Source organism: Mus pahari, chromosome 14 (assembly GCF_900095145.1).
Source record: "Mus pahari chromosome 14, PAHARI_EIJ_v1.1, whole genome shotgun sequence".
Lineage (NCBI taxonomy): Eukaryota > Metazoa > Chordata > Mammalia > Rodentia > Muridae > Mus > Mus pahari.
This window is the reverse complement of record NC_034603.1, coordinates 72,689,343-72,702,573: the sequence shown is the minus strand read 5'-3', so window position 1 is coordinate 72,702,573 and position 13,231 is coordinate 72,689,343. Positions and strand designations below refer to the sequence as shown.

The window sequence follows — 13,231 nt, the reverse complement described above, 5'->3', positions numbered from 1 at the left end:
TGGCAAGACTCCAGTCATGAGAGAAAGAAGAGGAAAAATTAACTTGTCAAGGTTTGGGGAGTCGATTCACACTTGCCCTGGAAGGATGAGGGCCTGAGTTCGAATCCTCAGCACCCACATAAAACTCAGGAGCAGCAGCAGCCTATGCTTGTAACTCCTGGGGGTACAGACAGGTAGATTTCTGGGGTTGCTGGGATCAGTGGGCTTGCTTACCCAGTCAGCTGCTGGCACACACATTCCCCCCCCACACACACACACACACACTTCTCAAATAGATGGATGGCACTGGACATTTGGAGCCTCATTCCTTCAGCTACTCAAATGACCCACTAGACCTCACAAACTCTGCTTTTACCACGCAGCTTCCTTCTCTCTCGGGGCAATGGTCACTGGCACCCCTGCCCTCAGAGCCACTCCCAGCAGCCTGTGGAGCAGCCCTTGAGCCTCGGCTAAACGGCAAAGCACTTGACTCACAAAGGGTCTATTCTGGCCCCTTTGGAGAGCAAATCACTAGAGGGTAAAGTGGGTTAATCATTAAGGACCTTACTTTGGATTGACAGTCCCTTCCAGAGTGTCTGGCCTATCCACCTCCCATGGGTCTTGTGAGAGCAGGGACAGCTTGAGGAGGGTCCCCCACACACACACTCAGGAATGCAGCTCACGGACTCTCTAGAGTTCTGTCTTGGGCAGTCCCACCCATTCACCCTGCACATCTGATCCTGGCAGAAAGCCGCTGATCTGATGCCCCCCGGGCTAATCCAGCACCCGTGTTTCCTCGTGGCTTCCCCCACCCTGAATCAAACATTGGAAAGAGACTTGGGGAAACCATCCTGGTAGGAGGGTCCAGGGTGGATGGGCAAGGGAAGGAGCGAGAACATTCAATGGGTGTCTTTATGTATCTTTGTCATTCCTTTGGGCTCTGAACCACATGACTGCACTGCCTATCCAAAACAAGTAGAACAAAGATTTTAAAAGTCATAGACAGGGCGAGCCTGAGAACACACAATGACTCTAAACCACTGTTAGTGTTCCAGGCCAAACATACCACCATCTTCTGAGGTCTGAATAATGGTAAGGGCTTCCTCTGTCTGGCCTTTCTGCTTTCCCTCCCCCATCTCCCACCCATTGTCTGTGTCCCTTACCATGGTCACAGTGAACTTGTTAAAGCTCAGATCAGCCATTCCCACTGACGGCCTTCCTTACAGTATCCACCAGGTCACTGCATCCTGGCCTTCACCCACTCAGCCACACTCTTTCGGTCACCCTGTTGGTCCTCTGAGACATTAGGGACCCTCCGCTCCCACTCTGGTCCAGGTATTCATATTGCTTACTCTATACACACACACACACACACACACACACATACACATGCACACACACACACATACACACACACACACACACATACACACACACACACACACACACAAGTGTAATAAAGATAAGAGTAGCAGTTAGCATTTATGGAGTGCTTACTGCATGCACTCAAAAGCACATGGTGAGGACACTCACTGCACCTTGAGTATCTTCCTGACAGCCCCACCCTAGGAGATGGGTCCTCTACACCCTATTCAAGCTGATGGAACAATGAGCTCAGGCCAGGATGACCTGTCTCCACCGGAGAACCGGAATAGTGATAAGAGGAAGTGCTCCCAAGGGCTCAGAGGCAAAATGGCAGGCTAGAGAAACAACCGGACAGAGCTGCCATCTGTCTCTACAGGGACGTGGGGGTCAGACTCTGCAAGGAAGGAGACACAAACACTGACTTCTCAAACTTCTGGAAGGTTTTTATTTGTTCGTTTTGTTTCTTTTTCTGTGTTTCCTTCTTAAAAAAAAAAAACAAAGACAAACAATAATAGCACATTTCAAAAATCAAGAACTACAATAGAAGGTCCGCTTTGAGTTTTTGTTCACGTCGCCCCACACTGGGACACAGGGACTGGGTCTCTCCTCTTGAAAAGGTGCTGGCCTCCTAGGCCACACCAGATGGTAGCACCTGGTGTTGTCCCAGGCTACAGCTTCACCAGCCTCCCTCCCCCCAAACCTTCTTCCCTCTCTCCAAGCCAGAGCCAGAAGCCGGAGACATTGGGGAACTTATTTTGGTCCCCACAGGGGACTCTTTCAAGGACAGAGCCCTCCCCTGACCAGCAGGAGATGACACCCCGTGAGTGGATAAGGTGTCTCTCCAAAGTTCCATCTCTACTCCAGCAGACACCACACCGGTGCCCTGGTTCGTAGACCTGAGCCACCTAGGCTCCCTCCTGCCATACCCTAGGTCCATTCCAGCAGGCACAGGAGTGACAGATGCTTGGCCAGCCCCTTCAGCTGACCCCCACCCAAAGAGAGGGGGAGAGAGAGAGAGAGAGAGAGAGAGAGAGAGAGAGAGAGAGAGAGAGAGAGAGAGAAAGAGAGAGAGAGATATCACCCAAGTCCCAGGGCCATGGCTCAGAAGGAGGCACTGGGTGGAAAGAGGCAGAAGGGCAGGGTGAGGAGACAGAGCTGATGTAGCCAAGTATGAGAGGTGACTGAGGGCCACCCCAAGGGACTGGGCAGGCTTTCCAGGCCTACAAATAGGAAAGAATCCCAGGCTGCATGTCAGCAGGGTTAGGCTCAGGGATCTGGGGAGGAAAAGACATGAATAAGCTCATGTCCCTTCTCATATTGCCTCCAGTTACCATGGGGTCCAGGTGACAAAATCCCAGGCCCAAGAGAAAAGGGACATGACCCACTGCCAAGTCTCAGTCTAGCCTCTATGGTAGGCTGGGTACTCCCACCCCATGGCAAGCTAAGCCCCCGGCACCCAGTAGCAATTCCCAAAGACCAACTGGACTGGTGGGTGATGGGGGCCTGCTGACCTGGGGCCCCTGCCTCTCCTGCTCCGGCTCCACCCTGACCACGCCCTTGGCTCTATTCTTGTTGCTCGTTCATTTCCATGTCAGACACCAGAATGTTCTTCTCAGTGGCCTCTGCGGGGCCAGAGCGGCTGCTGCGACTGTAGCGGGCCCCCTCGAAGGACCCGCGCTCCGCACTCTGTCGGCGCCGGTAGAGGATGAGGGCTCCGGTCATCAAGGCCAGGAGGAGCAGCACCGCCGTCAGCACCACCACCAGGGCCACCGGGCTCTCAGGGAGCGCTGCTGAAATGGAGGCGGGAGTTCACATCAGGCCCCAGTCATGCCCACAGGGACAGAGGAGTCAGCTAAAGAGCCAGGGCAGGGCTCACTTGTTCCCTCCACTCACCTGATGGCAAGAAGCTGTTCTCTTCCACTGTAGAAGAGGGGAGAGCCAGAGAGTCACAATCAGTCCTCACAGAAATCATAGTCACAGTTTAAATAAGTGCCTGTGAACTGCTTTGTGAATGTCACCTTGCAGAGTCACTGAACCTCCCACAACTCTAGGACCTGGCTACTATTAATTCCGTTTTATCTACAAGGAAACTGAGGCCATGGAGTTCAAAGACTTGCCTCAGGTAGAACAGGGGTGTGTATGTGTTTGTGTTTATGTGTGTGTTCCTATAGGTGAGTACAGTGGAGGTCAAAGGTCAAGGTCATTGCACCGTGTCTTCCTTGATGTCTCTCCACCTCGGTGTTTTGAGGCAGGGTCCTACCACTGAACCTACAGCTCATGGATTCAGCTCATGGTTGGCAAATGAGCTCTAGGTACCTATAAAACACACAAACACATGTCTCCCCTTCTGTTTTAGGGTTACAGATGAGGGCACCCAATGTTGGGATTTTTATTGGGGTGCTGGGAATCTTAACTCGGATCCTCATGCTTGCGTGACTTTACCAACTGGACCATCTCCCCAGGCCTCAGAGTCAATCAGTGAGTGCCCAGGGCTTGACCATCCCTTGTCCCTAACCACTATAGAATGATGGGGCTTGCTGTCATCTGGGCTTGCGTGTACTTTGGAAAATTAAGGCCCTGTGTCAGTCCTTGCTACAAACTAATGTACATGATGCCCTCCCGCCAAAGCAGATGCCCCTGTAACCAAGTAATCCTAGACCCAGCTGGGCGTCCAGCTGTTTGCCCAGCTTTGAGCCCGGATGTGGGCCTAACTTGTCCCTTCCGAGATCCTGGCTTACCTCTAGGGAGCTTGCAGACAACTCCCATGGTGATGTTGGTACAAGCACCGGGGCGCCACAGTCCGCTGCTACTCTGTATCCAGTAGCAGCTGTTGTGGCTTAGCATGCTAGGGCCCAGGCCAGGAGGGCCCCAGTTAGAATAGTTCACAGCTGTGTTGTCTTGCCAGACCAGCATGCCTCCTGTGGAAGGAAGCCATTGGGAAGGAAGGTGTGGAAATGGGAATAGGTGGTGGTGGGGTTTTTAGGTGGGAGGCAATAGGCACATGCGCTCTATTCCTCTGCCTTCACAAGCCAGGAGACAGTAGTATCTCTCTCGCAGCCCGAGCCCTGGTCCCTTCCCTTCCCCTACACAGAGCACCCACCTTTGGGGTTGAAGTTCATGCCCAACCAGGCACCTCGACTCTGGGCTTCAGCCGTCTGCAGGTGCTCCCAGACAAACACATTCTCCATCTCATCAAGAATGGATAGAACTGTCCCACCGGCTGGACACAAAGAAAGCCCATGTCAGGACAAGCAGATTCTCCTTATGGTGATAGAGCCCTTCCCCCCAGCCTACTCCCCCCCCCCCACCTCCCCTTCACAGAAACCCCGACACTCTTCTCTGGCAGCTCAAGTGCAAGACGGTGTGCATCCCAGCACTTGCGGGCCGTGGGATAGTCTGTACATGCCACAATATGATCTGTGTATTAAAAAGCGAGGGGAGCTTGGGATAAGTGCACATTGGCAGAGGGGAAGTTCTTTCTCCAGGACTCAGAGTCCCGGATCTGGGCTAGGCTGCTCTCACCCACCTTTCTGGCAGCGCTGCAGCGCCTCCTTGTGGCCCAACAGCACCTCCATGTGGAAAGAATAGCAATGCTCCCTGAAGGGAATCCAGGATGAGTCAGCCAAGCCCTGAGGACAGCTGCCGCGGTAGCTTATCCTTCGGGGAGGGGGCCCTGTTGGAGTGCAGGATTGAAGACCTAGCCCGAACATCTTCCCAGGACCACCTGCACATGCGCGAGCCTTGGCCCTCGCGGGTGGTACTCACCCTTGCTCACCCCACACACTGCCCCCTGCAGCTTGGTATCACAGCTAGTGGTGCGCCAGGTTCCATCCACATCCACGTAGGCACAGCCTCCCGTGTGCAGGGGCTCCTCCTCTTGCCAGCTCACATAATTCAGAGGCTCCTCTGAGAGCCAGGAATACCGCCGTGAGCCCTGGGTATTAGGTAGCCATAGGTGAGAATAAAAGGAACAGACTCTTAAGGTGGAAGGAGGAAGGGAAATCAAGGCAGAAGGTAGGGTGGGGGGTAGGGGAGGCAAAATCTTGACCTAGGAGCCCACCTCGTCACTGGCCAGCCCGATCCACAGTGGTGTTTGCAGCCCCCGGGCAGCCTGTGTGAGGAAGGCTTGTGTGTAGGGATCGGGCACGTGTGCCAGGCTGGCATTTCGGCTCTCACACAGCAGGAGAGCCTCTTTCCAACGCAGTGGCTTCTGCAGCAGCCGGAAGGTGCGGTTGAGGTAGGAGAGCTCAGTGCCCGGGGCAGGGGGTGTTGCTGCTGGGGATGGGCTCAGCGAGGGGTCTACAGGGAAAGGGGGCAGGACTCAGACTGAGCTCTGCCCTCCCCCACTTGCCCCATTCCCAGGTATGAGACTAAGCCAGAGAAAACCAGGCATCAGCCTCAGAGCAGGTCTCCACTGGCGATGGCCAGTCGCCATCCTCATCAGTGAGCTTTTTATTTGTTAACATGCAGAAGGAGCTGGGGATGCCTTGACGTTGAACCTCAGGGGTTCTGACCCTAGACACTAAACCCTAGGCATGTCACACAACCTTCCCCCTGAGACCATCTGCTTCCCAAGCAGATACATGACTCTGGAGGGACCTCTAGGGCCCCTGAAAAGAGAAACAATGTCTGGTTCCTTCTGGACCGGCCCAGAGCAGCTAGCCAGTGCAGGGGTGTCTCTGTGTAGCAGCAGCATGTACCTGTGCCCTTCTGGCAGATGAAGCCATGCGTCTCCTCTGTGCAGCTCCGATCATCCCAGCGGCCAGTGAAGTGGGCGGAGGGGCTGTGCAGGATCACCGCACAGCTGGTCTGGGGGAAAGAGGCTACTTAGGGGAACCCCAGTGGCTGCCCCATCATCCAAGGACAGCTGAGGCTGGAAGAAGGGGGAGGTAGGGGAGAGGGCAGCAGGGACAGAGAAAAGAGCCGCAGCGCAGCGTGCGTCCTCACCGGCTTGGTGCCACTGGGAGCAGGGATGGGGCCAGAGGGCTCTCCTGGTGCCCAGTTGGTATAGAGCAGGGGCTCTTGCTCAATCCACTGGAAGTCCCTCTGAGAGGCATGCAGACCAATCCAAAGGTCAAAGGTCACGTTGGGGAGGCTGGCTGTGATGAACGCTACAGTCCCCCAGAAGAAAGGAAAAGAGTGATGGGGTGGCCCCTGTTTGCTCTGCTGTAGCGAGTTGTGGGGAGACACCAGCACCTCCCCATAGGCTGACCCTACCTTGCTCTAAGGGGTTTGCGATGGTGACCAGCTGGGCTTCTTGCTGTTCACAGGAGAACTGTGCCTCTGACCACTTCACCCTGTCCTGGGGGTCCTGGCCCTGGATTCGGAAACACTGTGGGGCAGGGGATGGAATTGATACAAAGCTCTACATCTCCCATCCACATACCCAGAAGCCCTGCTGGGTAGCCCTCAGCAGCTGATGCTCGGGGCTTTCATACACAGGGTGTCTGGATCTCCCTGGGCAAAGCCCCACCCTCCCATCCTGGCACAGAAGTCACAAATGCCCACATTCTGGCGGTGGTGGGTGGGGAGCTTATTATTGTTTATTTGAGACAGGGTCTTGCTATGTAGCCCAAGCTGGCCGGGAACTCAGGATCTTCTTGCCTCAGACTCCCTAGTATTGAAAACTATTTGTGTGTGTGTGTGTGTGTGTGTGTGTGTGTGTGTGTGTCTGTCTGTCTGTCTGTCTGTCTGTCTGTCTGAGTGACTAAGGGCCTCACATATGCTAGGAAAACACTCTACCAATGAGACAAATCCCTAAGTCCTTCCCAATCTTCATTTTTTGAGTTTTCGTTGTTGTTTGAGCTTAAGTTTTTCCTTGTGGCCCTGGCTGGCCTAGTTCCCAACTGTCCTCTAGCCTCCCAGAGTCTGCGTTACAAGTATATACCATCCTGCCCAACTTAAAACACTAGGAAAGACAATTTTCTAAATGTCACCGAGAGAAAGAAAACCTCAGGTGGCAAGGACAGCTCAGCACCAGCTGCTTCCCCCCACCTCCACCCCCACCCCCAAAGACCTGAATTGGGATCCACACAGCAGCACCTCACAACTGTCTGAAACTCCCGTCCCGAGGGCTCTCATGCCCTCTTCTGGCCTCCATGGGTATTGCACATAAGAGGTACACACATATACATGCCGGCATAAAATAAAAAAATAAAAATAAAGTAAAAGAATGTTTAAAAATGAACACAGAAAGAAACACAGCGTGGTTTCGTCCACATGTGGGGATGGAGAAATTGCTTACTGGATAAGCGCGAGAACCAGAGTTTGCATCCCCAGCACGCATGTGAGTGCTCGAAGTTTGGGGGCCTCTTGTCATGCCAGCACTCAGGAGATGGGGACAGATGGTGTCTAGGGCAAGCTGCTTAGCTAGACTAGCCAAATCAACAAGCTTTGGGCTTACATGAGAGACCCTGCCTGTGTATATAAGGTATAGCACCATTAAGAAAATACCCAAGGCTAACCTCTGGCCTGTGCACATACATGCATGTGCCAACCACACCTAAGCATGCAAAAATTAACCTCTGATGGGGCATATAGCTCAGCTGGTAAAGTGATTGCCTGGCATGCGGAGACTCTAGGTTCTAATCCCAGCACCGCATAAAACTGCATAAACCTGCATTGCTGCATTTGGACCTTCAAAAGTTCAGTCCCCCTGATACATAGTGAGTTCAAGGATAACCTACGTTGCGTGAGACCCTGTCTCCAAAGGGGTGGCAGCACACGGCTTTAATCCTACACCCATGAGACAGAGGCAGAGACAGGTGGATCTTTGTGAGTTCTAGGCCAGCCTGGTCTACAGAGTGAGTTCCCGGACAGTCAAGGCTACACAGAGAAACCCTGTCTTGAAAATCCAAAAAGGAAAAAGAAGAAGAAGAAGAAGAAGAAGAAGAAGAAGAAGAAGAAGAAGAAGAAGAAGAAGAAGAAGAAGAAGAAGAAGAAGAAGANAGAAGAAGAAGAAGAAGAAGAAGAAGAAGAAGAAGAAGAAGAAGAAGAAGAAGAAGAAGAAGAAGAAGAAGAAGAAGAAGAAGAAGAAGAAGAGTTGAGAACAGAGTCAGTCAGTGGGCATAATGGGGACAGGGAAAGGTTGGCCACTGAGTACTGAGGTACAGTTATGTGCAATCTAGTTCTTTGGTGCTAGTGTGCAGTAAGGTGACCCCATGATAAAGTGACCTGCCTGAGGTAACTGCAGGACAGAACGTATTGAGCATGTCAGCAGCTAGAAGGAAGAACTTGGGATGGTTTCTCTTAAAACAAGATCATGACTTCAGGGGACAAGTCATGATCCTTGCAGTTACCTTAATTTAAGCATTATACAATGTACGAATGTACCAAAGTATTACATGGCATCCCCCAAGTATCTATCATTTTTATGTCTTTATGTATAGGTGGAAAAAAATAAATTCAAATGAAAAATAAATGGATTTTTATACTGCAAAACAAGAGAATGAAATGTATGCAATCATATGTTCTTATTAAAATTGTATGAATATTAATTATTATAATCGATCAGTCACATGGCCCAACATATTTTTGTTTTACTAATAGAGACTTTTTTTTTTCGAGACAGGGTTTCTCTGTGTAGCCCTGGCTGTCCAGGAACTCACTCTGTAGACCAGGCTGGCCTTGAACTCAGAAATCCACCTGCCTCTGCCTCCCAAGTGCTGGGACTAAAGGCGTGCGCCACCACTACATGGCTTTAATAGAGAACTTTTAAAGATACTATTTTTATCTTTATCTGTTTTCAGTTCTATTCTTGTGCATATTTGACTCCATGTGGTGATAGTTTCATAGTATAGGAGTAACTATAAATTTTGTCTGCACACACATGCACATATACAGAAATAACATATACACACATACAGATTGGGTACAAATGCTCAATATTTTGTTTTATTCATAGAGTTCATTATCAAAAGGCTTGGCAACTACTGGTCTAGAAAACCGAAGTATTTAGATAATTTTGCTCCCTGGTGGACCAAATGTTATACACACCGAGCCACTTTCCACGGAACCTCGCTCTCAATGGCACAGAGAGGTGTGCGCTGACAGAAGAAAGGTGTGGCGGAACAGCTGGAGCGCCTGAGGCTCAGCCAACACCTGTTCCCATCCTCTCCTCCAGCTCTCTGGGTCCCTTCCCATCTCCCTACCTTATTGAGGAACTGGTTCCAACCAGAGGGGCAGCCTCCTAAGGCTGAAGGTGGCAAGTCTTGGGGCCGAGTCTCTCCAGAGCTATTGCTGCGTTTACAGATGTAAGGCAAAGCTGTGTGGCACCTCTGGTCCCCCCAGTCCTCTGTGAAGGGGAAAAGAGATTGGTTCCCCCAGGGTCAGGCAGGGCGGGTGGCACTCTTGGTCCCATGCCCTGAGAATATGGGCTGAGCTCAAGTTCTGTGTCCTTGGAGGCATGGACCATTCATTGGTCCTTGGATATAGCCCTTCTTGGATTTGCTCAAAGAAGAGACTAGATCCCCTCCCCACCCCGACTCCCACCTAGGTATCCCTCACCATATTCCCTTCTTCGTGCTGACAACATCCTCTTTGGTCCTTGTTATCCTCACCTTGTCTGGCTGTCATGTATACACACTTCTTTTCCTTGCCGATGGGTCGAGGTTTTCCCGGTGCCCAGGAGACGAAGTTTATAATAGATCCATCTGTCCACCTACAGAGTCACAGAACACAGGTTCAGCCTCCTCCATATACAGCACTGTAGAATGGGAGCAGGAATAGGGCTGAAGGAGCACAGAGCCCAGCGCAGCCAGAGGCCTACAGCCTCTGATTAAAGCCCCACCCAGCATACACTAACCTCTCTCAGATGCCTGAAAACCCTGATGGCAAAAAGAAGTGCGCAGATCTCCACCAATCTGTGCTCTTCCTGCCTCAAAGGCCCTAATTCATGTCCGGCAGGCACTGACTAGAGTCCTGTAGACCAGCGTGTGCTTGGTCCATGTCCTGGTCAGTTTTGTTTATAATGTGACCCCAGGTATGACAGGAGAGTGCCACCATCATGTAGCGCCCAGTGTGTGCTAGATGCTGTAGTAAGGACTTAAAATTGCTTGTTATCAAACAGAGCACTGTGGTATCCAGCGGCTTTTTGCTAGGTCTTGTATCTTAAGGACACGAATGCTCTATTTTAGTGGGTCTGACTGAGTATTGGAGGTGACACGGTGACCTGTCACAGCACATGCCCCAAGAGTCTCAAGAGTCGGAAGCAACAACCAGGTGGATGATAGCAGATGCAGTAACAGCGTTTTGCCATCTGAAGCTTGACAAACTACTGTAAATAGTTGTAAATTGCTGTAAATACCTACATGGTGTGTAGGCAGTAGTATTCTGGAGTAAATCATGGCTTTTGACATTTTAAAAATTGTACACCTAGCCGGGCGTGGCGGCGCACGCCTTTAATCCCAGCACTCGGGAGGCAGAGGTAGGTGGATTTCTGAGTTTGAGGCCAGCCTGGTCTACAAAGTGAGCTCCAGGACAGCCAGGGCTGCACAGAGAAACCCTGTCTCGAAAAACCAAAAAAAAAAAAAAAAAAATGTACATCTAGGTAGAAACTGGCCCTATCATTGAGGGGCTAGACTGTTCTTCCAGAGGGGACTATGGTTCAGTTCCCAGCACACACACACACACACGTGGGTGGCTCACAGCCACCCACAACTCCCATTCCAGGGAATCTGGTGTCCTCTGTTGGACTCTGTATCAGCACACTCATCTATAAACAAACACACTCATATATATATATATATATATATATATATATATATATATATATATAACCAATACAAATGTAAAATATTTAAAGAAATCCTGATGGTGGTAGCGGCACATGCCTTTAATCCCAGAGCCCAGGAGGCAGAGGTAGGCGGATCTTTGTGAGTTTGAAGCCAGCCTGGTCCACAGAGTGAATTTCAGGACAGAAAAAAAAAAAGTAAGGTAAAGGAATACTGCAGTATTAAATGAATAATACAGTAATAATTAACCTTTAAAAATAAAATAAAGCTGGTTGTGGTAACTATACCTTTAGTCCCAGCCCTTGGGAAGCAGAGGCAAGGGAATCTTTGAGTTCAAGGTCAACCTGGTCTACATAGGTAACCATGGCTATATAGTGAGACCCTGTCTCAAAATAAATAAATACCTAAAATAATCACTATATAACCATATAGCTATATATAACTATAACCATATATATGAATATATATGTACACACACACACACACACACACACACACACACACACAACTTGTTGGTGTTTTGAAGTATTTGTTTTGTAGTCCAGAAATCAATCCCAGGGTCTCAAGAACGCTAAGCAAGCTGGACAGGTCTCACTAATGCCGCCTTCAGATAAGAAAACGAAGGCCAGAAACACATCATTTAATCATTCAAGGTCATGCAGCCAGTGAGGAGCAGAGTTGAACTCAAATGCAGGTCTATCTGTCTGTCTGAGTTTGGTCAGCCCCGACACCTCTAGCTTGGGGACACAGCGAGCCACCACCCACGCGTGCTCCCTCCCACACCTGCTCCTCAGTAGTGCTCCCACCTGAAGCGTCCATCACTCTCCAGGGTGTGCAGGCCAAGCCACCAGTGCTGCTCCTGGTCTGAGGACAGCTGGGGATGGAGGCAGGCAGGCCAAGGTTAGCAGCTCCCCTGTCCTCCACTTTGTTCCCAGCCCATAATACTTGCTGCCTCTCATGCCCACCTTCTGCAGGTTTTGCCCCAGGAAGTCCAGTTCTGCCTGGCTGTGAACGGAGGTCAGCTCTGCCTGGAACCAGGTGCAGATGCGTTGCGCCTGCGCCCACGAGGAGTGATGCTCAAAAAACTTGTACTCGGCCTCCTGAAAGCGTACCCACTCCAGACGGCCTGTGGGAGCAGCAACAGCCGTGGGAGCAGATGCCAGGCCGCTGGGCAGACCCTTGAAAGCTCTGGGCTTGGACAAAGCCAGGGCTACAAGTGGCTTGCAAAGATAAACCCGGGACAGGCCCCCTGGCTTGATCCTCCTTCCACAAACCAAAAATCAGAGCAGTGGTGCTCATTGCTAACTAACTGAGTTTCTTTTGGGGTGACCTGTTTAGTTTTATTCCGGGCAAAGGTAGGGGTCAGGTAGCCTGGGGGCCTCACCTTGTCGACCAATGTCTGGTTCCCGCACATCCACACCTACAGGTGGAACAATAGGGCCAAAAATGTCAGGGAAGAGGGGAGCTGGACTCCCCCAAATTCCTTGCTCTGTCCCACCCCGCCCCACTTATACCACATCCAACCTCTAGGGATCTTGCAGATCCAGTCAAGCTGCGTCTGGCACTGCATGGCTACCCACTGCAGGGAGGCCAGCTCCAGCACTGCGCAGCCTCGGATATCATCGTCATCATGTCGGCTCCGGGCAAAATTGTGGTAGGAAAACTGGAAAGAGAGGGATTAAGTACAGGTAACCAAGAAGCCCGGGCTGAGCTGAGAACCACCAAGCCGGGCAAGCCTCCAGTCCATAACCCAATTACTTTAAACCTACCCACACTGGCCCAAACCCCTGCCCATGTCAGGCCCTGCTATACCCCAGCAGGTGCCCACCTACAACCAAGCCTGACCCACCTCCCCATCCTGCCTCCTCCAAGCTCCTCACCCCTAGACCATCGCTCCAGCGCCAGCTGTGACCCTCTCTAGGGTCTCTGCGGTTCAGGCCAATCCAAAACCAGTGCTGCTCATGGCTCTCAGGCTCCGACTCACTTGGGTGGGGATAGGAGAGAAGGGAGGTGAGAGCAGCTGGGGACCAAGTCTAGCACCCGGCCGTTGCCAGCTCTCTGTCGGGCAGTGTCCGGTGCCTGAAGTCTTCTCAGTCGACATTGAAACCTGGTGTCCGAAAGCACTGTAGTGTGTGTGTGTGCGTGTGTGTGTGTGT

General features: G+C 51.4%; 1 protein-coding gene across 2 annotated transcripts in view; it reads right to left on the bottom strand.

Annotated features, from left to right (window-relative positions):
- Positions 1 to 1,798: 1,798 nt before the first annotated feature.
- Mrc2 (mannose receptor C type 2) overlaps positions 1,799 to 13,231 on the bottom strand; it is a 60,587-nt gene continuing 49,154 nt past the window's right edge. The window contains exons 14-30 of one of the 2 annotated variants that reach the window (XM_021212434.2): positions 12,956 to 13,058; positions 12,600 to 12,738; positions 12,460 to 12,495; positions 12,041 to 12,201; positions 11,882 to 11,949; positions 9,903 to 10,003; positions 9,495 to 9,637; positions 6,562 to 6,676; positions 6,292 to 6,455; positions 6,045 to 6,153; positions 5,405 to 5,643; positions 5,110 to 5,278; positions 4,871 to 5,017; positions 4,445 to 4,564; positions 4,083 to 4,262; positions 3,238 to 3,264; positions 1,799 to 3,134 (exon numbers count right to left, since the gene is read on the bottom strand). In XM_021212434.2, coding sequence (XP_021068093.1) covers positions 2,908 to 3,134; positions 3,238 to 3,264; positions 4,083 to 4,262; positions 4,445 to 4,564; positions 4,871 to 5,017; positions 5,110 to 5,278; positions 5,405 to 5,643; positions 6,045 to 6,153; positions 6,292 to 6,455; positions 6,562 to 6,676; positions 9,495 to 9,637; positions 9,903 to 10,003; positions 11,882 to 11,949; positions 12,041 to 12,201; positions 12,460 to 12,495; positions 12,600 to 12,738; positions 12,956 to 13,058 — 2,248 coding nt within the window. In that variant the 3' untranslated portion in view covers positions 1,799 to 2,907. The remainder of the gene's footprint in view (positions 3,135 to 3,237; positions 3,265 to 4,082; positions 4,263 to 4,444; positions 4,565 to 4,870; positions 5,018 to 5,109; positions 5,279 to 5,404; positions 5,644 to 6,044; positions 6,154 to 6,291; positions 6,456 to 6,561; positions 6,677 to 9,494; positions 9,638 to 9,902; positions 10,004 to 11,881; positions 11,950 to 12,040; positions 12,202 to 12,459; positions 12,496 to 12,599; positions 12,739 to 12,955; positions 13,059 to 13,231) is intronic. The other variant, XM_029546185.1, reaches the window with a different exon arrangement.